The 23,927-nt window shown below is 51.6% G+C and overlaps 2 protein-coding genes across 4 annotated transcripts; both read right to left on the bottom strand.

Annotated features, from left to right (window-relative positions):
• Positions 1 to 1,676: 1,676 nt before the first annotated feature.
• Positions 1,677 to 19,722, bottom strand: LOC308062762 (uncharacterized protein). 3 transcript variants are annotated; one of them, XM_080384679.1, is made up of 8 exons: positions 15,320 to 19,722; positions 7,712 to 8,196; positions 7,012 to 7,086; positions 6,739 to 6,807; positions 6,549 to 6,647; positions 5,451 to 5,513; positions 4,843 to 5,017; positions 1,677 to 4,473 (listed from the first exon to the last, which is right to left on the bottom strand). In XM_080384679.1, the coding sequence occupies exons 2-8, from the start codon at positions 7,827 to 7,829 to the stop codon at positions 3,984 to 3,986; spliced, it is 1,089 nt and encodes a 362-aa protein (XP_080240805.1). In that variant the 5' UTR covers positions 7,830 to 8,196; positions 15,320 to 19,722; the 3' UTR covers positions 1,677 to 3,983. The 3 variants fall into 3 exon arrangements, with proteins under 3 accessions (XP_080240805.1, XP_080240806.1, XP_080240804.1); XM_080384680.1 differs by having other exon boundaries at positions 7,712 to 8,405; positions 15,514 to 19,722; XM_080384678.1 differs by lacking the exon at positions 15,320 to 19,722 and having other exon boundaries at positions 7,712 to 8,410.
• Positions 8,799 to 15,166, bottom strand: LOC308062761 (uncharacterized protein). The gene is made up of 7 exons (XM_080384677.1): positions 14,833 to 15,166; positions 14,133 to 14,207; positions 13,860 to 13,928; positions 13,670 to 13,768; positions 12,573 to 12,635; positions 11,965 to 12,139; positions 8,799 to 11,595 (listed from the first exon to the last, which is right to left on the bottom strand). The coding sequence occupies exons 1-7, from the start codon at positions 14,948 to 14,950 to the stop codon at positions 11,106 to 11,108; spliced, it is 1,089 nt and encodes a 362-aa protein (XP_080240803.1). The 5' UTR covers positions 14,951 to 15,166; the 3' UTR covers positions 8,799 to 11,105.
• Positions 19,723 to 23,927: the final 4,205 nt, after the last annotated feature.

Genomic DNA, 23,927 nt, shown 5'->3' with positions numbered 1-23,927 from the left:
GCCGTGACACAGTTCAAGTTACTTCTTCAGATCAGAGTGGCAGCGAGTGCCACTCAAAGGTGGGCTTCCTCCACGGCACTCATCTCTGCCTTCCGCTCAGGAGCATGGTGCCAAGAGTTACCGTGCGCCTGCACTGGCACCGTGCTGGCACGGAACGTACCACGTGCGGAGCTGGTGGGACAAAGGACTCCCTGGAGCTCACACCAGCTCCCAGCTCAACCCCAACGAGCCCGCTGGCTTGGCAGCCAGCACTGGGAGCAGCTCAGGCTCCCAGGGGCCAGGAGACAGCTTTGCAAGGCAAAGCTCCACAGGGCGCATCTCTGAGCCCGGCCCGTTCCCTCTCTGCTCTCCTCCATGTCTGCGCATGGGCCACGGACGGAGCAACTTGCTCTTCAGGCGGAAAGAAGCCTAGAAGGTAGATGCAGCTTCCTCCCACTGATTTACCCGTGGGATGGCTCTCAGGCTCGAGGACAGCAACAGGCTACGAATTCGGGATGGTGTAACCCTTGGGAGGCTCTTCAGGAGAATTGCACATGAGTCAGCTCTTGTCACATTGGCACTGTTTCTTCTTTCAAGGAAAGGGACATTGAGCGCTTACCTCCAGGATGCCCCAAGGGCTCCAAACCAACAGCCTTCCATGCATCTCGATAAACTTTGGCAACATCCTCTCCTAGAAGCAAGCACAGAGGGGAAATGTTGCCATTGCCTGTTGGCATCCACTTCTGCCTTAGTGAACCGCAGGCACCGGAAGGGGCTCAGGTAACAGCGTGGGAGCCAGACCCAGGGGAGATTGCCAGCGCTGCAGAGGGGCCTGGTGACCTCTTGGCCGGCACCTGGCAGCTCTCTAACACGCTCTTCAAGCCATGCCATGAACAAGACCCCTCAGGGAGCGCGTGGGCCAACATAGGGCCCCTGGGGGCTTTCGTACCCGCACAGCTCTCACACACGCAGGGGAAGCCCTCGCTAAAGCGCTCGAGGGAAAAGCCACATCCACGCTTCTCGGGGAGAGGAGCCCGCTGGCCCGTGAAAGGTCGCAAGTGTGCCGAGTGCTTACCTGCTTCCTGCTCTTGCCAAGGTGCAGCCCTGGCAGGTAGGGCCTCCAGGAGGAGGAGGAGGAGGAGGCAGTGCTGAATGAGGGCCATGGCTCCCTTCAGCCACATGATCCTGTGCTGCTGTCACCGCTGCTGCTGCATCTGGTGCAGTTGCGGCTGGGGGCTGAGGCATGGGTACTTGTAGCTGGTGCATCGCCGTGGAGCTCCGTGACCTCACAGCCCCACTGTGACCTCACGGCCGGCCCAGGCCGCATGGCAACGGTGCTCAGGGGGAGAGCCGCTGGAGCACAGCCGGGGCAGCTGCCCTCCCAGGCTGGGGAGCATGCCCCGTTGGGCAGCTCCGTCCAAGGGCTGGCACACGGTCCCACCTGGGGCTGAGCCCGCAGCTCTGCCCTCTTTTCCGGGCACTGTCACAGGGGCAGCGCGGAGCTCACAGTGCCCCAGGTGACCTGGGGAGCGCAGCCAGGGCATTTCTGACCTCCTCAGGTGCTGTTAGCAACAGCTCACGAGGCTGAGGAGTGAATGATTTCAGCCTCAAGACAAGTGCCAGATCCCCTCCTGTGGGCAGCTTCCCGGCTGGAGCCTGGTTTGCGCCTTGGGGGACCCCAGGGCTAACAGGTCACGTTTGTTTGACGGGAAAGATGAAGCCTTCACTCTTCCCTTTCTCCTTCACGTGAAACTTAAGGGAATACTTTCTGTTGGGGTCCTCAAAGGGCAAAGTCAGTCAATAAAACAGAAAAAATATTCTCTTAAAGTATTTGACGTGCAAAAGGAAACCTTGAGAGAGCACACGGTGGGTGTATGTTCCCTGAACAACCCAGTGGCCTTCAGTGGTAGGGTGAGTACCTCGGTGGGCAAGGGAAGAGCTACAGGTGTCATCTCTCCAGGCTTCTTTGGCCTTTGATATTGTCTCTCACAACATCCTTCTCCATCAATTGGAGAAATGTGGATCTGATGCGTGGACTGCTTGGTGGATAAGGAATTGGCTGGACAGTGCCATCCTGACGGCAGTGGTGAACAGCTCAGTGTGCGGATGGAGACTGGGGACGAGTGTGTCCCTCAGGGGCCCCTCTTGGGAGCAGTACTGTTTAATAGCTTCATCAATGACATAAGACAGTGGGATCAGGTGCACCCTCAGCAAGTTTGCAGATGACACGAAGCTGAGTGGTGCAGCTGATGCGCCTGAGCGATGGGCTGCTGTCCAGAGGGACCTGGACAGGCTGGAGAAGCGGCCCATGTGAACCTCATGAGGCTCAAGAAGGCCACGTGCAAGGTCCTGCACCAGGCTCAGGGCAACGCCCGGTACCACTGAGAGCCGCCCTGCCAGGAAGGACTTGAGGGTACTGGTGGATGAACAGCTGGGCATGAACCAGCAATGTGCGCTCGCAGGCCAGAAAGCCAACCGTGTCCTGGGCTGCATCAAAAGAAGCCACCAAAATGATCGAAGGGATGGAACTCCTCTGCTCTGAAAAAAAGGCAGAGAGAGGTGGGGTTGTTCAGCCTGGCGAAGAGGAGGCTCTGGGGAGACCTGATTCTGGTCTTCCAATACTTAATGGGCGCTTATCAGAGAGACGGGGACAGAGATTTGAGCAGGGCCTGCAGCCCTAGGGAGAAGGGGCAATGGTTTGAAGCTGGAAGTGGGCAGATTAAGACTAGACACAAGGACAGCAGGTGGTTTTTTTTTATGCTGAGGGTGGTGAAACACTGGAACAGGTTGCCCAGAGAGGTGGTGGATGCCCCATCCCTGGAAACATTCAAGCTCAGCTGAGCAAAGTGATCCCGTTGAAGGTGGCTCTGCTCGTTGCAGGGGGGTTGGACTCAATGACCTGTAAAGGTCCCTTCCAACCCCAAACATTCCATGATCCCGTATTTCACTCTGCCTTAGCCATGAGACTCGGCAGCCAGAGGTTTTAGATGCACGTCTGGCCACGCTGTAGCCTACAAAGCGGGAAGGGATGGATTGGAGCCTCGCTGCAGCGACGCTGGCTTTCACACCTTCTGTCACACAGTAACTGCATCACAGCGACCTCTGTGCTAATGTTGATGCTTCCAGCTCTGCACCTGGTGGAGCAGGAGCAATGGCAGGACAATGTTCAAAAGACTGAGGTCAGGCGGTCCATGTAAACGGCAGTCCCCGCCTGGTGAAAGGAGACCTCTCCCTATCTGTCCCCGACACGGGGAGCCAACACCACCTATCCTTCCCAGCTACTGCCACCACTCCTGGCAGGGCTTCTTCGTTGACACAAGGGACTCTACCACTCGGACCGGGAGCAGCCGCAGGGCGCTGTTCAGCGGCAGTGCTCAGGGCTCTGTCATCTACCGCTAGTCACCACTTGCCATGAGGTTTCTCTGCGATCCACGCAGGAGAACTGTATTGAGAAGGAGACCTGACCATGCTTCCTGTTCTCCCAGCTCTTTAATCACTTCAGGAGCAGCCCGGATGGCATCAGAGGGTGCCTTGCGTTGTAGGAGAAAGGGGCAGGACCTGCCCCTCAGGCTAATGACCTGTTTGCAGCAGGCTGGCAGTCAGGGATGAGCTGTGGAGCAGAGCGCGTAGTGCCGCCATTGGGGCTTTCCCCACGCGCCCGTGCCCAGCTCCTGCCTGCCGACATAGTGGGCATCCACGGCTGCGCCCAGGTGTGGAGCCCAGACGGTGCTGGTGCCTCGCTTGGTTTGCTGTTGGTACCCCCTGGACACTTGTGTGACAGCTCTGTGTCACACTGTCTTTGGCGGGCAGCGGCTGAGCCCCGAAGCTGTCGGTTGGGGCTCTGTCAGTGCGCCCCCAACTCCTACCCTGGTGTGGCTGCCTTCAGCCCCTGCTGTGCGGCTGGAGCAGTGAGCTCAGGGGTGTGTGGGAGTCTCAGGAGGCTCAGGGCCCTCAGGGGTCTCAGAGGGCTTGGCAGCAGTGGGAGGTCGGCGGCCTTGGAGGGCTCAAAAGTGGTGGGTGCTCGGTAGCGGCGGGGGGCTCGGTGGGCTTGGAGGTCTCGGTAGCGGTGGAGGTCTCGGAGGACGTGGGGACTGCTGCAGCTGAGAGACACTTTCCTGGTTCATCTGATGCAAAGATTCCAGGAATGGGCTTGGGGGGGGCGAGGGCAAGTCCCAGTCGGTGGGGTGCTGGGGGGTGCTGGTATGGCTCATCTGAAGGGCGGCTGGAGATGGGTTCGGGGGGCGTGGAGGCCGTTTCCCTTTGGCTGGGGTCTGGAGGGTGCTGGTCGGGCTCCTCTGCTGAAAGGCGGCTGCGAATGGGGGAGGCGGTCGCGGGGGCCGTGGGGAGGATGAGCGCGCTGGTTGTTCAGGCGGCAGTGTCCTCTGCTGTCTTTGGGTCCAGCTCTGAGGGGTGCTTGCGCGGCTGCTCTTGCTGTCCGGGTGGAAGCGAGAGCCATGGGTTTCCTGCTGGAGTCTAGAAGCGCCAGCGACGGGCCTGTGGAGAGAGGAGGCCGCTGAGGCGCTCAGCTGCAGAGGGGGCGCACGGACTGTCCCCCACAGCACGGCCCAGAGCTGGCAAGGCTCCCCAGCACGGGCAGAGCCGCTGGCACGCCTTGGCCGACGTGGACACCCGCACTGCATGGCAGCCCCGAGCAGGGGGACTCCTCAGGGCAGGTTCGGTGGCCATCAGCCAGCGCTACTGGGCGCCTCCCTGGCTGGGGCAATCTCTTGCCCCGCTCTTTCTCGTCCTGCCCTTGCTTTTGGGCAGCCACCAGGCTGCCACTCTGGAGCAGCCTGACTAGAAATGCTTCGTGGCTCTGAGCAGCCATCAGAGGAAGCAGTGTGGGGGGAATCAACAACTCACTCTTCTTTCTTCATCCACCGCCGGATGATGACACAGACCAACACTATTCCAACTGGCACGGAAAGCATGGTTGCTGCTGTGGCTATCATACAGTGCCTCCGCGCATCTTGGGGACAGAGAAGACTTGCGGTGTTTGGGGGATCATCAGCCCTTGCGGTTCTCTCGCTGATCACGTCTGCAGGAGCAATTAGGAACGTTAGCCCGTCCTGCGCACCACTGGTAAGCGTGCAGCACGATTGATCCGGCCAGGACATTCTCTGTTTCCCCCCAGTACTGGTGCCTGGAGGCACGTTCCCACCCTTTGGGGCAGGGTGTCCCACCCAACCAAACCCAGAAGGCCAGAAGGGGAGCACAGGGGGGGCGCAGCTGCTTGACCCTTCGAGGGACACGGACAGAAACCGTCCCTGCAGCAGGCAGTGCCACCCCAGCTCTCCCTCCCCGTGAGACAGTTCCCACACCCCGAGGGGACAGACTCAGGCCTTCTCAAGTGGCACTGAAGCCTTGCCCTCCCCCTAGTGCCTTTGCTCCAGCACAGGCACCGCCTGCAGCACCTCCCAGGTTTCAGGATGTGTCTCCCACTTGGGGACCCCAGCAAGACTGCTCCGTACCTGAGCCCCGTTCATAAGCCTGATTTATCTTGCTGTGGTGGTCTTCTCCAGGCTTTGACGGCACTGCCAAAAAGCAGAGAGGGCAGGTAAAGCCTCAGCGAGTCTCAGGCACAGAGGACACAGGAGGACGGGGAGGTTCCCCCTAAGCCTCTGCCTAGTCTGGGAGTCAGGGCATCGCTGTGGACCTCGGCTCAGGGAGGGATCCCGCTCTGTGCTGCTCCTGTGCCTCTCGGCGGTCACAGCAAGCTCGGGGATGCAGCTAGGGCGGGAGGGACATTTGGCACATTTCCCATATCTGCGGAACATGGTCCCGATGCCTGGAACCCAAAACACTTTCAGCTTTGGCTGCTGCTGTGACTTGCCAGAGTGGGCACTGGGGGAGGAGCCTGCGCCTGGTTCCTACTCCAAGCAACAGCCACGCCTGACCTGCTGGGGGACCAGGAAATTGCAGGCCATCTTTTGGTTTGCATTGCACTTTTGGCAGCGCGTAAAGCGATGCAAAATGCCTTCCTTCAAAGAGGACGGGAAGAAGCTGCAGCCAGTCCGGCCAGGGAAACAGCCCTTTCGAGAAGGGCTCCTCCGCCCTTCCCTGTAAGCACCAGCAACGGTCACGGTTGCCCCATCCCAGCTATCGGTCGGTAGACGGGAGATGCAGCACAGCCCAAGAAGCCTGCCGAACCAGCATCCCCACCGACCTCCAGCATGAGGAAAGGGCAGCCGGCGTCGCCTGGGACCTCGCTCCTGCCTGGAACTGGGCCAGTGGGCAAGCAGTGCTGCCCGTGAGCTGAACACAAGTTCAGCGCTCGCCAGGCCCTCAAATCTGCCTGCCAGCAGACGCCTGCACAAACCAGCTCCGAGCCGTAACGGCAAAACTGGGGCAGCAGCCGCCCCTGGCCCTCCGCTTGAAGCACAACTGGCAGCAGAGGCTCTGCACCATCTCTGTGGCTCACCAGCACCTGCAAGGTGGGAAACCCAGCATCGCTGCAGCGAGGCTCTGAGCGATCCCTTCCCACTGCGCAGGCTACAGCGTGCCCCGACGTGCACCTCACGCCTCCACTTGCCGGGTCTCACAGCTGAGGCACAGTGAAATGTACCCACCGCGTCCTCTCTTCCATTCCTCCAGCACATGCCTTAGGTGCCCAACTAGCTCCGAGGACTCGTTTTCTCCTTCAGCTCGGTACTTTTCTATTGCAGAACCTTAACAGAAAGGACCCGATTCAGTTTCACCCAAATAAATTACAGAAAACCAGTGCTTAGCCTGTGAGGTCAGCACGGACAGACTACTCACCCCTGCGATGCCAGCCTCGTGCAGCATCCCACTGCCGAGGAGCTGGACGAGTCCTTCCTACAGGCACACCTGTAACAGAACAGCCAGAGCAGCTTCCGTCATCTACTGCGGTCTACAATGGCAGAACTGGATCGCAGAAGCGGTAAGGGGACCGCGCAAGGAGACGGCACACACGTGCAGATCTCTGTCCCCACAGCTGCAGAGGCGCCCAGCGGGCTGACCTTTGGGCTTTGAGCTGGCGGATCTCAAAGGGAGGAGAAAGCCATGACGTACCCATGGTGCGATCTCCCAGAAGCTCAGTCCTGGAACCCAGCTGGGAATCTGCAGCACCTTTGCCGACAGCCACGGCTGCAAAAAGCACAGGACAGAACGGCTGCCGTGACACAGTTCAAGTTACTTCTTCAGATCAGAGTGGCAGCGAGTGCCACTCAAAGGTGGGCTTCCTCCACGGCACTCATCTCTGCCTTCCGCTCAGGAGCATGGTGCCAAGAGTTACCGTGCGCCTGCACTGGCACCGTGCTGGCACGGAACGTACCACGTGCGGAGCTGGTGGGACAAAGGACTCCCTGGAGCTCACACCAGCTCCCAGCTCAACCCCAACGAGCCCGCTGGCTTGGCAGCCAGCACTGGGAGCAGCTCAGGCTCCCAGGGGCCAGGAGACAGCTTTGCAAGGCAAAGCTCCACAGGGCGCATCTCTGAGCCCGGCCCGTTCCCTCTCTGCTCTCCTCCATGTCTGCGCATGGGCCACGGACGGAGCAACTTGCTCTTCAGGCGGAAAGAAGCCTAGAAGGTAGATGCAGCTTCCTCCCACTGATTTACCCGTGGGATGGCTCTCAGGCTCGAGGACAGCAACAGGCTACGAATTCGGGATGGTGTAACCCTTGGGAGGCTCTTCAGGAGAATTGCACATGAGTCAGCTCTTGTCACATTGGCACTGTTTCTTCTTTCAAGGAAAGGGACATTGAGCGCTTACCTCCAGGATGCCCCAAGGGCTCCAAACCAACAGCCTTCCATGCATCTCGATAAACTTTGGCAACATCCTCTCCTAGAAGCAAGCACAGAGGGGAAATGTTGCCATTGCCTGTTGGCATCCACTTCTGCCTTAGTGAACCGCAGGCACCGGAAGGGGCTCAGGTAACAGCGTGGGAGCCAGACCCAGGGGAGATTGCCAGCGCTGCAGAGGGGCCTGGTGACCTCTTGGCCGGCACCTGGCAGCTCTCTAACACGCTCTTCAAGCCATGCCATGAACAAGACCCCTCAGGGAGCGCGTGGGCCAACATAGGGCCCCTGGGGGCTTTCGTACCCGCACAGCTCTCACACACGCAGGGGAAGCCCTCGCTAAAGCGCTCGAGGGAAAAGCCACATCCACGCTTCTCGGGGAGAGGAGCCCGCTGGCCCGTGAAAGGTCGCAAGTGTGCCGAGTGCTTACCTGCTTCCTGCTCTTGCCAAGGTGCAGCCCTGGCAGGTAGGGCCTCCAGGAGGAGGAGGAGGAGGAGGAGGAGGAGGCAGTGCTGAATGAGGGCCATGGCTCCCTTCAGCCACATGATCCTGTGCTGCTGTCACCGCTGCTGCTGCATCTGGTGCAGTTGCGGCTGGGGGCTGAGGCATGGGTACTTGTAGCTGGTGCATCGCCGTGGAGCTCCGTGACCTCACAGCCCCACTGTGACCTCACGGCCGGCCCAGGCCGCATGGCAACGGTGCTCAGGGGGAGAACCGCTGGAGCACAGCCGGGGCAGCTGCCCTCCCAGGCTGGGGAGCATGCCCCGTTGGGCAGCTCCGTCCAAGGGCTGGCACACGGTCCCACCTGGGGCTGAGCCCGCAGCTCTGCCCTCTTTTCCGGGCACTGTCACAGGGGCAGCGCGGAGCTCACAGTGCCCCAGGTGACCTGGGGAGCGCAGCCAGGGCATTTCTGACCTCCTCAGGTGCTGTTAGCAACAGCTCACGAGGCTGAGGAGTGAATGATTTCAGCCTCAAGACAAGTGCCAGATCCCCTCCTGTGGGCAGCTTCCCGGCTGGAGCCTGGTTTGCGCCTTGGGGGACCCCAGGGCTAACAGGTCACGTTTGTTTGACGGGAAAGATGAAGCCTTCACTCTTCCCTTTCTCCTTCACGTGAAACTTAAGGGAATACTTTCTGTTGGGGTCCTCAAAGGGCAAAGTCAGTCAATAAAACAGAAAAAATATTCTCTTAAAGTATTTGACGTGCAAAAGGAAACCTTGAGAGAGCACACGGTGGGTGTATGTTCCCTGAACAACCCAGTGGCCTTCAGTGGTAGGGTGAGTACCTCGGTGGGCAAGGGAAGAGCTACAGGTGTCATCTCTCCAGGCTTCTTTGGCCTTTGATATTGTCTCTCACAACATCCTTCTCCATCAATTGGAGAAATGTGGATCTGATGCGTGGACTGCTTGGTGGATAAGGAATTGGCTGGACAGTGCCATCCTGACGGCAGTGGTGAACAGCTCAGTGTGCGGATGGAGACTGGGGACGAGTGTGTCCCTCAGGGGCCCCTCTTGGGAGCAGTACTGTTTAATAGCTTCATCAATGACATAAGACAGTGGGATCAGGTGCACCCTCAGCAAGTTTGCAGATGACACGAAGCTGAGTGGTGCAGCTGATGCGCCTGAGCGATGGGCTGCTGTCCAGAGGGACCTGGACAAGCTGGAGAAGCGGCCCATGTGAACCTCATGAGGCTCAAGAAGGCCACGTGCAAGGTCCTGCACCAGGCTCAGGGCAACGCCCGGTACCACTGAGAGCCGCCCTGCCAGGAAGGACTTGGGGGTACTGGTGGATGAACAGCTGGGCATGAACCAGCAATGTGCGCTCGCAGGCCAGAAAGCCAACCGTGTCCTGGGCTGCATCAAAAGAAGCCACCAAAATGATCGAAGGGATGGAACTCCTCTGCTCTGAAAAAAAGGCAGAGAGAGGTGGGGTTGTTCAGCCTGGCGAAGAGGAGGCTCTGGGGAGACCTGATTCTGGTCTTCCAATACTTAATGGGCGCTTATCAGAGAGACGGGGACAGAGATTTGAGCAGGGCCTGCAGCCCTAGGGAGAAGGGGCAATGGTTTGAAGCTGGAAGTGGGCAGGTTAAGACTAAACACAAGGACAGCAGGTGTTTTTTTTTTATGCTGAGGGTGGTGAAACACTGGAACAGGTTGCCCAGAGAGGTGGTGGATGCCCCATCCCTGGAAACATTCAAGCTCAGCTGAGCAAAGTGATCCCGTTGAAGGTGGCTCTGCTCGTTGCAGGGGGGTTGGACTCAATGACCTGTAAAGGTCCCTTCCAACCCCAAACATTCCATGATCCCGTATTTCACTCTGCCTTAGCCATGAGACTCGGCAGCCAGAGGTTTTAGATGCACGTCTGGCCACGCTGTAGCCTACAAAGCGGGAAGGGATGGATTGGAGCCTCGCTGCAGCGACGCTGGCTTTCACACCTTCTGTCACACAGTAACTGCATCACAGCGACCTCTGTGCTAATGTTGATGCTTCCAGCTCTGCACCTGGTGGAGCAGGAGCAATGGCAGGACAATGTTCAAAAGACTGAGGTCAGGCGGTCCATGTAAACGGCAGTCCCCGCCTGGTGAAAGGAGACCTCTCCCTATCTGTCCCCGACACGGGGAGCCAACACCACCTATCCTTCCCAGCTACTGCCACCACTCCTGGCAGGGCTTCTTCGTTGACACAAGGGACTCTACCACTCGGACCGGGAGCAGCCGCAGGGCGCTGTTCAGCGGCAGTGCTCAGGGCTCTGTCATCTACCGCTAGTCACCACTTGCCATGAGGTTTCTCTGCGATCCACGCAGGAGAACTGTATTGAGAAGGAGACCTGACCATGCTTCCTGTTCTCCCAGCTCTTTAATCACTTCAGGAGCAGCCCGGATGGCATCAGAGGGTGCCTTGCGTTGTAGGAGAAAGGGGCAGGACCTGCCCCTCAGGCTAATGACCTGTTTGCAGCAGGCTGGCAGTCAGGGATGAGCTGTGGAGCAGAGCGCGTAGTGCCGCCATTGGGGCTTTCCCCACGCGCCCGTGCCCAGCTCCTGCCTGCCGACATAGTGGGCATCCACGGCTGCGCCCAGGTGTGGAGCCCAGACGGTGCTGGTGCCTCGCTTGGTTTGCTGTTGGTACCCCCTGGACACTTGTGTGACAGCTCTGTGTCACACTGTCTTTGGCGGGCAGCGGCTGAGCCCCGAAGCTGTCGGTTGGGGCTCTGTCAGTGCGCCCCCAACTCCTACCCTGGTGTGGCTGCCTTCAGCCCCTGCTGTGCGGCTGGAGCAGTGAGCTCAGGGGTGTGTGGGAGTCTCAGGAGGCTCAGGGCCCTCAGGGGTCTCAGAGGGCTTGGCAGCAGTGGGAGGTCGGCGGCCTTGGAGGGCTCAAAAGTGGTGGGTGCTCGGTAGCGGCGGGGGGCTCGGTGGGCTTGGAGGTCTCGGTAGCGGTGGAGGTCTCGGAGGACGTGGGGACTGCTGCAGCTGAGAGACACTTTCCTGGTTCATCTGATGCAAAGATTCCAGGAATGGGCTTGGGGGGGGCGAGGGCAAGTCCCAGTCGGTGGGGTGCTGGGGGGTGCTGGTATGGCTCATCTGAAGGGCGGCTGGAGATGGGTTCGGGGGGCGTGGAGGCCGTTTCCCTTTGGCTGGGGTCTGGAGGGTGCTGGTCGGGCTCCTCTGCTGAAAGGCGGCTGCGAATGGGGGAGGCGGTCGCGGGGGCCGTGGGGAGGATGAGCGCGCTGGTTGTTCAGGCGGCAGTGTCCTCTGCTGTCTTTGGGTCCAGCTCTGAGGGGTGCTTGCGCGGCTGCTCTTGCTGTCCGGGTGGAAGCGAGAGCCATGGGTTTCCTGCTGGAGTCTAGAAGCGCCAGCGACGGGCCTGTGGAGAGAGGAGGCCGCTGAGGCGCTCAGCTGCAGAGGGGGCGCACGGACTGTCCCCCACAGCACGGCCCAGAGCTGGCAAGGCTCCCCAGCACGGGCAGAGCCGCTGGCACGCCTTGGCCGACGTGGACACCCGCACTGCATGGCAGCCCCGAGCAGGGGGACTCCTCAGGGCAGGTTCGGTGGCCATCAGCCAGCGCTACTGGGCGCCTCCCTGGCTGGGGCAATCTCTTGCCCCGCTCTTTCTCGTCCTGCCCTTGCTTTTGGGCAGCCACCAGGCTGCCACTCTGCAGCAGCCTGACTAGAAATGCTTCGTGGCTCTGAGCAGCCATCAGAGGAAGCAGTGTGGGGGGAATCAACAACTCACTCTTCTTTCTTCATCCACCGCCGGATGATGACACAGACCAACACTATTCCAACTGGCACGGAAAGCATGGTTGCTGCTGTGGCTATCATACAGTGCCTCCGCGCATCTTGGGGACAGAGAAGACTTGCGGTGTTTGGGGGATCATCAGCCCTTGCGGTTCTCTCGCTGATCACGTCTGCAGGAGCAATTAGGAACGTTAGCCCGTCCTGCGCACCACTGGTAAGCGTGCAGCACGATTGATCCGGCCAGGACATTCTCTGTTTCCCCCCAGTACTGGTGCCTGGAGGCACGTTCCCACCCTTTGGGGCAGGGTGTCCCACCCAACCAAACCCAGAAGGCCAGAAGGGGAGCACAGGGGGGGCGCAGCTGCTTGACCCTTCGAGGGACACGGACAGAAACCGTCCCTGCAGCAGGCAGTGCCACCCCAGCTCTCCCTCCCCGTGAGACAGTTCCCACACCCCGAGGGGACAGACTCAGGCCTTCTCAAGTGGCACTGAAGCCTTGCCCTCCCCCTAGTGCCTTTGCTCCAGCACAGGCACCGCCTGCAGCACCTCCCAGGTTTCAGGATGTGTCTCCCACTTGGGGACCCCAGCAAGACTGCTCCGTACCTGAGCCCCGTTCATAAGCCTGATTTATCTTGCTGTGGTGGTCTTCTCCAGGCTTTGACGGCACTGCCAAAAAGCAGAGAGGGCAGGTAAAGCCTCAGCGAGTCTCAGGCACAGAGGACACAGGAGGACGGGGAGGTTCCCCCTAAGCCTCTGCCTAGTCTGGGAGTCAGGGCATCGCTGTGGACCTCGGCTCAGGGAGGGATCCCGCTCTGTGCTGCTCCTGTGCCTCTCGGCGGTCACAGCAAGCTCGGGGATGCAGCTAGGGCGGGAGGGACATTTGGCACATTTCCCATATCTGCGGAACTGGTCCCGATGCCTGGAACCCAAAACACTTTCAGCTTTGGCTGCTGCTGTGACTTGCCAGAGTGGGCACTGGGGGAGGAGCCTGCGCCTGGTTCCTACTCCAAGCAACAGCCACGCCTGACCTGCTGGGGGACCAGGAAATTGCAGGCCATCTTTTGGTTTGCATTGCACTTTTGGCAGCGCGTAAAGCGATGCAAAATGCCTTCCTTCAAAGAGGACGGGAAGAAGCTGCAGCCAGTCCGGCCAGGGAAACAGCCCTTTCGAGAAGGGCTCCTCCGCCCTTCCCTGTAAGCACCAGCAACGGTCACGGTTGCCCCATCCCAGCTATCGGTCGGTAGACGGGAGATGCAGCACAGCCCAAGAAGCCTGCCGAACCAGCATCCCCACCGACCTCCAGCATGAGGAAAGGGCAGCCGGCGTCGCCTGGGACCTCGCTCCTGCCTGGAACTGGGCCAGTGGGCAAGCAGTGCTGCCCGTGAGCTGAACACAAGTTCAGCGCTCGCCAGGCCCTCAAATCTGCCTGCCAGCAGACGCCTGCACAAACCAGCTCCGAGCCGTAACGGCAAAACTGGGGCAGCAGCCGCCCCTGGCCCTCCGCTTGAAGCACAACTGGCAGCAGAGGCTCTGCACCATCTCTGTGGCTCACCAGCACCTGCAAGGTGGGAAACCCAGCATCGCTGCAGCGAGGCTCTGAGCGATCCCTTCCCACTGCGCAGGCTACAGCGTGCCCCGACGTGCACCTCACGCCTCCACTTGCCGGGTCTCACAGCTGAGGCACAGTGAAATGTACCCACCGCGTCCTCTCTTCCATTCCTCCAGCACATGCCTTAGGTGCCCAACTAGCTCCGAGGACTCGTTTTCTCCTTCAGCTCGGTACTTTTCTATTGCAGAACCTTAACAGAAAGGACCCGATTCAGTTTCACCCAAATAAATTACAGAAAACCAGTGCTTAGCCTGTGAGGTCAGCACGGACAGACTACTCACCCCTGCGATGCCAGCCTCGTGCAGCATCCCACTGCCGAGGAGCTGGACGAGTCCTTCCTACAGGCACACCTGTAACAGAACAGCCAGAGCAGCTTCCGTCATCTACTGCGGTCTACAATGGCAGAACTGGATCGCAGAAGCGGTAAGGGGACCGCGCAAGGAGACGGCACACACGTGCAGATCTCTGTCCCCACAGCTGCAGAGGCGCCCAGCGGGCTGACCTTTGGGCTTTGAGCTGGCGGATCTCAAAGGGAGGAGAAAGCCATGACGTACCCATGGTGCGATCTCCCAGAAGCTCAGTCCTGGAACCCAGCTGGGAATCTGCAGCACCTTTGCCGACAGCCACGGCTGCAAAAAGCACAGGACAGAACGGCTGCCGTGACACAGTTCAAGTTACTTCTTCAGATCAGAGTGGCAGCGAGTGCCACTCAAAGGTGGGCTTCCTCCACGGCACTCATCTCTGCCTTCCGCTCAGGAGCATGGTGCCAAGAGTTACCGTGCGCCTGCACTGGCACCGTGCTGGCACGGAACGTACCACGTGCGGAGCTGGTGGGACAAAGGACTCCCTGGAGCTCACACCAGCTCCCAGCTCAACCCCAACGAGCCCGCTGGCTTGGCAGCCAGCACTGGGAGCAGCTCAGGCTCCCAGGGGCCAGGAGACAGCTTTGCAAGGCAAAGCTCCACAGGGCGCATCTCTGAGCCCGGCCCGTTCCCTCTCTGCTCTCCTCCATGTCTGCGCATGGGCCACGGACGGAGCAACTTGCTCTTCAGGCGGAAAGAAGCCTAGAAGGTAGATGCAGCTTCCTCCCACTGATTTACCCGTGGGATGGCTCTCAGGCTCGAGGACAGCAACAGGCTACGAATTCGGGATGGTGTAACCCTTGGGAGGCTCTTCAGGAGAATTGCACATGAGTAAGCTCTTGCCACATTGACACTGTTTCTTCTTTCAAGGAAAGGGACATTGAGCGCTTACCTCCAGGATGCCCCAAGGGCTCCAAACCAACAGCCTTCCATGCATCTCGATAAACTTTGGCAACATCCTCTCCTAGAAGCAAGCACAGAGGGGAAATGTTGCCATTGCCTGTTGGCATCCACTTCTGCCTTAGTGAACCGCAGGCACTGGAAGAGGCTCAGGTAACAGTGTGGGAGCCAGACCCAGGGGAGATTGCCAGCGCTGCAGAGGGGCCTGGTGACCTCTTGGCCGGCACCTGGCAGCTCTCTAACACGCTCTTCAAGCCATGCCATGAACAAGACCCCTCAGGGAGCGCGTGGGCCAACATAAGGCCCATGTGGGCTTTCTTACTCACACAGCTCTCACACACACGCAGGGGAAGCCCTTGCTAAAGCACTCGAGGGAAAAGCCACATCCACGCTTCTTGGGCAGAAGAGCCCGCTGGCCCGTGAAAGGTCGCAAATGTGCCGAGTGCTTACCTGCTTCCTGCTCTTGCGAAGGTGCAGACCAGGCAGCCCTGGCATGCAGGGTCACCAGGAGGAGGAGGATGATGTTGAGGTGGCGAGCAAGAGTCATGGGTCCCTGCAACGACATGATACTGCCAGTGCCGCTGTCGCCACCACTGCTGCGTCTGCTACAGAGACAGCTAGGGGCTGAGGCATCGCTATTTATAGCTGGCGCATCACCGCGGAGCTCTGTGACCTCACAGCCCCACTGTCACCTCATGGCTGGCCCAGGCTGCATGGCAATGGCGCTCAGTGGGCTTTTCATCTCAAACGACAAATTTTACAAATTTTAAATGGAACTCCATGACTGTAAAATAGGCCAATACTGGGGTATTTGGCGATTCTTATAATTTTATTCATGTGTTTCATACAATTTTTTGTAGACATTTTACATGAGAAAGAAAACAAGTTTTGTCTACTGTTACTAAAGTGACTGAACATTTTAAGATTGCACAGAAACCTGCTGACAAACACCCTTCTGAGGTTTCAGTTCTGGGTTATCACCAGAACTACAAATGACTGCTTGGCAATTGCACCAGACAAAACATTAAAACCTGAAATTTCATGCTAAAGCAGTGTTCATCCAACAAAGATATTTAGTCTTGTAGGATTACTGTTGATTACAGTGTAACTAACCTTGGCTCTAACCTTAGCATGTGTAACGCTAATGAATTTATAAATTAATCTTCCTGTCTCTTTATCCCCTGATTAGCATGCTTATTATGCAAAGAACTGATTTGAGATAGTGAGAACTTACTCAAAAGAACCAAAACATAGCAAGTGGGGAAAGGTACTTTGTAAAGGACCTAAAAAAGGGTGCCATCAAGATGCCAGCTAGTTAGAAGAAATAAAATGGAAGATTGATGTTGACGTCCTCAGGGTGATCTTAAATGAATAAAAGCAGACTGATGATCTTGTAGAGAGTAGATCTCCTGATAAATCGACAGAAGAACATTCAAGAAATATCACCAAATGGCACTGAGCTTGATAATGAAAAGCAAAGGGAGGCAAACCATCTTCACAGATTCCTACACAACCCAACGTGTTATAAGAATGGGCTTCCAGCTTCTTGCATCATAAACAAAATAGATTTGAAGATGGATTTAGGAATTATGAGAGACACGGCTCTCTCCTATCATATCTCGTGAGATGGAATGATCCTAGTCATTGTAAAGTTTAAAGTAAAACTGAAAGTAATATTTTTCCACTGTATTTTAAGTATTTTCTATGCTTTTTTTTTTCTTTTTTTGTTACAACATATTTAGATTTTGATTGCTGCTGGGCATTGAGAAGTTTTTAATTGAGGTGGGTGCTTTTCTTCCCTTAGCAGTTAGTGGTAAGTTAGAACAGGGCCATGCACACAAGCAATTCAGATTTTTCATTCTAACATGCATGTCAGTGCCTGAATTTCATCAATCATTATGCTGCCAATTTGCGCAGTTCTGTTTCTGTGAAGTTCATCACAGCCTTCTCTTACAGAGACTTACACTAAATAATTTTGTCATCTGCAGATCCTGCTGACGTAATTGGTTTGGTTCTACCCCTCATTGCTGACTTTCTGCATAATTAATGAATGTATTAAATACTAACTATGGTACAGATCCTTGGGACATACTAGTAGTAACCTCCTACTGAATTGAAAACTGATAGCCTAATTAAATTCTCTATATAAGAACAACAGTGTTGACAGTGACAATCAGGATGACTTGTGATTTATCCCTAATCTGAAAATAAAAAAAAAAAAAAAAAAAAAAAAAGGAAAAGAAAACAACCACCCAAAACTCTGCAAGCACAAGCACCTGCAATTTCCACTGACTTTTATGGGGCTTGTGAAAAAACAGGCTACTTAATTGAAAACCAAACCAATTTAAAAAAGAGGAAATATCACCACTGCATACCTGTTTAACTTTATGTTCAGAGAATCTTTTGAGCTATCAAACAGTACCTTAATCATTTTTTCCCCCATGAAATTGTTTAAAGTGCCTTGGCTACAATATCCTTGGAATGTTAGAACTTGTATATATATTTGATCCAGAGAGGACAAGGTATAAAATTCATAGCTAACCAAGCCTAAAGTAGAAGATGAAAAAAATGAACTAAACTGATGACTACTATAGCTATCATGTTGGCAGGACATGCTTCCTTGTTGAGGTCACTTAGTTTTTTCTAGATATCAGAAAATTTCTCACATTTCTCTGACACTTTGGTATAGTATCTGTAGCAGACATTTCTGTAAGAAAAGAATGTATTTGGAACGATATCACCAAGCCACACAAAAAAGGGCAGTTTCTTAGTGTTCTGCCACTGTTAGAAAAAATAATGTATTAAAACTTAAGTATGTTATAAACATCAGCAGAATGTTGAGTTATTTCTGAAACTATTATACTTCAACATGTAAAAAGGTGTGTAATTCATATAGCAGTTTTTAAATGCTCTAATTAGTATCTTCCAAGCACAAATCCTGTTGTTTGAACTTTGTACCAAAGAGCTAGAAGACTACAAAAAATGCTAATGAATATTCACATGCTCTTGAAATGAACCTCCTTCATTCATGAACACTTTAAGAGACAAAATTTTATTAGCACAAATGTTCACAAAATTATACAGATGTAACAATGTGCTTAAACTATCAACATTTTAATAACCTGTATTACTGAGCTAATCGGCCATTTCATAGGAAGCCATAAAATTCTTTGGAAAACGTGCCTTGTCTTATTAAAGTTTTCAGTATAAGTTCTAGTCAAAAGAGTCCTTTACTTAGGATAGAAGATCTTACAAAATGCCTGAAGGCAGATACAAGTTCCTAATGTGTGATGCTGAGAAAATTCTGCTAAAGTTTTAAAAAAAACCCCGGAGCATTCTAAGTCCTATTGGATGCTATCTGCATCATTAAGTAAATGTTCACATTATACCATCTGGATCGCCAACTTCAGAAACTAAGACCCAATCTCAAATAGAAATTGGGGGTCTAAACCTAAGTGAAGGTCATTGTAACCAGACTAGACTATTATTTCAGTGGTTGTGTGAGTGTAGGGCAGCATTCAGTGTGTCCTAATTCTTCTCCATATATCCACCACAGAAATTTAGATGTTTGTTATTCAGTGGAACATTGGGCTGGGTAGTACAGTCTGATTTGCTGTACTCAGATCTGTACAGGAGATTTTAGTATGCACCGTGTCTGTGTGCAAGATATTCAGGTGTCCAGCAAGACTTAATGCTACTGTGTCCTGTCTGAAGAAAGTCTAAGACAGTGTCCAAATTTCACCCAAATCACATTTGTAGACATGATACAGGTCACCTGGAAAACCCGTATAGTAGACTGGGAAGGTACTTGGTATATTAGACAGATACTGATCGTTAAGAATGAATTTTCTACCATAAACTCTGATTTCCTTCATGGATTTTAACTGCACATCTGCAAAATACAGATAATAGGCAGCTGTGAAAAACATTAATTAATACCTGTGAAGCATGATGCAGCAGTGGTAGAGTGGCAGCATAAGATGCAGAACAGAAGGGGCAACAGCAAAAACAAGGCTTGCATGTAACTAGGAAGAGTCAGTCAACACAGAAACAAAAAGATGTGTGCATGTAGAGATGGCCACAATCAGCAAAATTCAGACCTCAGTTTCAAGCCATGGAGTTTAGCTTGCAGTGCCATACTTTGCTAGCCTGGGTGCAATTTTACTCATGCCAGCCTTTCTGTGTTGCTGGGACTAGACCTCGATTTGCCAAGATTCTTTCAGTATTTGTAAAATACCAAGAAACCTTTAAAATCCCTGTCCACTGCCCCACTATCAGAAGTGAATTTGTCACAGTGACACTGCATTTAGCTGTTTGTGTTACAAATCTACAGTTGCAAGTTCATACTGAAGATAATTTTATTGTTACATATCTTTTTTCAATGTTGAATATTCCATTCCCCAAGGTAACCTGACTGGTAGGTAGAAAAGTGATACCTAGAAAAGTGACCCTGAAAGGAATTAAGGAGACAAAATAGAAATCTGTTCATTTCAGTGCAGTGTGTACCTGATATGTTATATTCTGTGGTATATTGGAGCACCTCCTGGTTTTCTACTAACATTCTACTGCACTGATATCTCCTTTGCAAGGACTCATTATACACATAACAGAACTTGTGTTAGGATTCTTCAAGGTCAGCAAGAGGTGTTGAATTTGTTGTGCTTATGTATATATAAGAATGGGAAAAATAGAATATATTTTGAATAAGAAATTGTAATTTTACAGTTGAAATGCATACTGTATACTGCCAGTATATATGGAGAAACACACAGGAAATCTGACAGTCTTGCTGTGTGCATATAGAAGCCCTCTAGATCAGGGGTCCTCAAACTTTTTAACCAGGGGGCTGGTGCGCGGATTAAGTGGCAGGCAGTCATCTGCGGCTGCTTGGTTTCCCCCCCCCCAACCCCCAGCGGAGTGGGGCGGGGGGTTCTGTAAATACCGGGGGTCGGATTGAGGACCGTGGGGGGCCGTATCCGGCCTGTGGGCCATAGTTTGAGGACCCCTGCCTAGATCATTGTCAGTGCTGAGGTAAGTGAGGTCAGAAGACTACTGCAGGAATAGAATGGGAAAAATAGAAAAAGATGATGGAATTTTGTAAGTTGCCCCCAGACTGATGGTACATAGAGAATAATAAACTGATTCAGAACAGTGATATTGTTTAAAAAGACTCAGAATTATTGTACTTGACTGCCCACTTAAAATTTCTGAGGAGTACATAACATAATTTGCAACCAGGTAACCTTGAAAAGATCATAATTGACATTCCTTAGTACTATTAAGTAAGTCATTAAACATATTCACATGCCTATTTTTAAACTGTATTAATTATTTTGAAGATTTAAGATTACTGTGTTTTCCTAAATTCCCCTGATGTATTTCAGGCAGAAACAAAGGTTGGGATTTTTGTTTGTTTGTTATTTGTCTCATCATGGAAATTTTAATCACTCATGCATTCATTCCTTTGGTGAATAGCTCATCTATATGGTTTCTATCTGTGTATAAACGTACATGGCAAAAGCACTGCTATGTAAGAATGTAATGTAACAACTTGAAAAGACAGTTGTAAATGACCTACTTTAATAACCATAAATTTACATTAGAAATGTAGATAAACTCTGAAGTGAATACCATTTACTTTTATTTGATGTTACTGTTTCATAATCTCAGTGTTATCAGACTTGTCCTGAATACTTTAATAAGATCATGGGTTTTTATACCATCTGGGAAAGTCTCGCATATCAAATTGATTTATATGATAGGAACAGGGATTTTTAAAAAGCTACATTTCCCTTTTGGGATGCAATCTTATCTGGTACATTCAAAAACTCCCAGTGACATCCCTGGCAGATTAGACTACGCAAAGTATGGCAGGTTTGGCCCTTATGTTACTGATGTTCTAAACACAAGTGCTCCTTTCTGAATAACCTCAAGGAAGTCAACCTTGATGGAATTTTAAATTTTCCTTCTTTATTACAATTAACTGGCTGCCTTCATTTTGGAAATCTACTGAATTTATGCCTGCCTTTGGCCAAACATCTTCTCTTGGAAGGAAAATACTGGCAGGCATAACCAAAGTGTTCAGTTTTATAGTTGCTGTCAATCCATCATTATCTCTGTAGAGAACGGTTGTAAGGCTGAGAAGATGTTCTCATAAAATCAATAGGCATATGAAGATACAGAAAGTCTAATACAATAAATTGAACATGGTAACTTTACTAGTAGAGAAAGTGATAAATAATTGAAAAAGGAATATTGTTTTATGTACTTTATAAGTCTACGATGTCTATTTTAAAGTAATGAAGTGTAATGTCTGTTCTTAACGATTCAATTTGTAAGTAGGCAAGAGCAGCTGAACAGAGACACAATGCAGAGGCTGGAACCAATCCCATGCACTTCTGGCAGCAGGATCAATACCTACTCAATAAATTTTGCCAGCCAAGCTTAACAGCTATGTGCATTTGTATGGATTTAAGATCTTCCATTTAATTTTAAAATAATGCATGGTTATAACCACAGGTTCAAATACAATGATTAGTGAACTACTAATTCCCATGGACTTTTGCTAGTACTAGACTACGAACTAGGGACACCGCCAGTTGTAATCTTGATTCTCTGTTGACTGTTTTTTAAGTACCTTTTCATATATTGGAGTCCTTTAAATCCTTTGACTGATTTTTCTTTGGTGGAGATATTTTGCAAGGCTCTGCAGCTATGAGGATGGAACCAGACAGCAAACTAAGCAGGAAAAAAGTGCAGCAAGGAAAGCCATAGAGCTGGTCAGCCAGGAAATAACAAGAAAAGCACTGTACTTTGAGATCAGTGATGGTTAAGACAAAAAAGGAGCAGCTGAAGTGTAATGAGATGCAGCCTGATAAGCAGGAAGGAAACTGGCCATCTTTCCCAGCAATTTTTGTAGGATACTGTTTTATTCTTGAGCTTAAACACAGACAGCATCAGACAAAATATAGGCCCAAGGCTGTTATTTTTGCCTTAAGTTATTATTCCCAGACAAATGTCTTTCTCCAGAACTGTTAGACTGTCCTTTTCATCTCCTACTCAGCCTGGTGTAGCCAACTCCACAGCTCTTCTCAACCAGAGCTTCATCCCTAGAGGAACAGTCTTTCCATTGAATGGGTTATTATTATTTGTCAGTCAGTCTTTAGCCTTTAAATCTTTTTTAGCCTTTAAATCTTCTAGCCTATAAATCTTTTTTTAGCTTCAAATCTATTTTGAGAGGTTCATAAGCATGATAGTGCAGTTTATTTTTTATTGTACTACTGTTTGAGCCCTGATTCTTTCAGTTTAATGAAACTGTAGTTATAATTAAATTGTACGCAATACATTTAGCTGCTGATACTACACATCCAGCCCTATACTGTTAACACATGAGTATAGACATACCCGCAAGGGTTATGAGTGGAATTGTTTTGCATTAGCTGGACCCAATACACTTTAAAATAATCTTCCACACCTCATTGCCTTATCATTTTGACCCAATTTTACCTTCTGTGCCACAATTAGTCAGTTGGGGTTGGGGGTGGGGGAGGTTTGTGGGATGGTTGGTTTTTTTTTTTTGGTTGGGTTTTTTTTGGTTTTTTTGGGGGGGTTGTTTTTTGGTTTTGTTTTTGGTAGAGGAGCCTTTCTAAAGATCTTAAATTATTCAGACATTTTAAAATATGAAATGCCTGAAAATAAAGTCAGATTTTCCTTGACCAGGTAGTTTTTTAGCAGCCTGGTTTTTTTTTCCTGAATGAACTCTAGAACCTGAGGTTTGCTTCATTCAAAATTTGTCAGAGACTCAGGCTTCAATGCAGGAAAGCATGTATGCATAACCCTAATATTAGATAAATGCTTAGTATTCATACCAAGTTGATTTAGCCTTCCTGAACATGATGAGCTCCTCAAGTCCTTGTACTGCCATTCAAATGCTTTCTTTTTTTGAACAAAGATTTAAAATCACTTCACTGTGAATAGATCACTCCATGATATACTGATACAGGGTTTTTCTAGTTTTCTAAAAATTATCTTTCCACCATAAATTAATTAATTTAAAACATCTAATCCAAATATATGTCTCCTTGCTTCCCTGGGAGTGTTTTCAGATCTTCAGGCGAACCAAGTGAGTTTGTAAAATCTTTCAGTAATTCTCTCCCTTTTATTTCCGTATTTCAGTAGAAACATTATCAGCACCTGGTGTTTTGTTATTTACTGCGTGTATTTTGATTGCCTCTTAAATCTCTTTAAAATGTAATTCTTCCACAAATGGCTCAGCTGCTTGGAGAATAACCATTTATTGTTTGCCTTTATCCCTCTCAAATTAAGCGGCTCACTAAAGTAGTCCCTCTATCATTCTATAATTGCATTCTTTGTGACTAAGAAATTTCCATGTTGTTCTTTATCAGAATTACTCAGGTGTACATTGATATGTATGTAAAGTTATCTCATATACCTAATACGTCTATCTAGTTCCAATTCTCTAGCATGCCAGCTAACTACACCACCAACTGGACGTTATTTTTATGTTCTTTGCACTGTTTTAGTGTGAGAAAGGATACGCTGACTCCATACTGGCCTCATCCCAGCCATATGGAAAAAGAAAGTAGAGCACTGCAGCAACCACATTGTCAACCCATGATTTTAATAACTTCTCACAGAGCATGCAGCTACACTGTTTTCCTCCTAGCCAATTGTTCTCTATGCAAAATAGTCTCTAATGCTAACACAGTGCTACAATGCATGACTTCCAGTTTAAGGAGAAAATTCACTTCATAATTTCACTGTGTAATGGAAACTGCAAAGTTGCTCATCAGTGTCTCCTGCCTTAATCTACTCTTACGATTGCTTAGTATGCTTTTGAGTATGCTCTGAAAGATGTCAGTCATTTAATTGTTGTACTTAACTGTCACGTTTCATCAGTAAGCTTTATGTTCCTAACTGCACTTCACTGTTCTTTATGAAAATCACTCAAGTCTAACAAGTATTTGAGAACAACAATAATTTTCCAGGAACACACTGAATACTCATCACCATACACTGCAGATGAAAGAAAGTGAAGACATACTGAGATTGCAAAACCTGCTTTTA

Source organism: Falco punctatus, assembly GCF_963210335.1.
Source record: "Falco punctatus genome assembly, chromosome: 4".
Lineage (NCBI taxonomy): Eukaryota > Metazoa > Chordata > Aves > Falconiformes > Falconidae > Falco > Falco punctatus.
This window is presented reverse-complemented; position numbering and strand designations above follow the sequence as displayed.

Coding starts and splice junctions, on each gene's coding strand:
- LOC308062762 (XM_080384679.1), bottom strand. CDS start 7,829: ATGCCAACAGGCAATGGCAACATTTCCCCTCTGTGCTTGCTTCTAGGA. Junction 5,514..6,548: donor GGAATGGAAGAGAGGACGCG/GTGGGTACATTT, acceptor GCTTTTTGGCAG/TGCCGTCAAAGCCTGGAGAA. Junction 5,018..5,450: donor GGCTTATGAACGGGGCTCAG/GTACGGAGCAGT, acceptor TTGCTCCTGCAG/ACGTGATCAGCGAGAGAACC.
- LOC308062761 (XM_080384677.1), bottom strand. CDS start 14,950: ATGCCAACAGGCAATGGCAACATTTCCCCTCTGTGCTTGCTTCTAGGA. Junction 13,929..14,132: donor TCTGGGAGATCGCACCATGG/GTACGTCATGGC, acceptor GTTCTGTTACAG/GTGTGCCTGTAGGAAGGACT. Junction 12,636..13,669: donor GGAATGGAAGAGAGGACGCG/GTGGGTACATTT, acceptor GCTTTTTGGCAG/TGCCGTCAAAGCCTGGAGAA.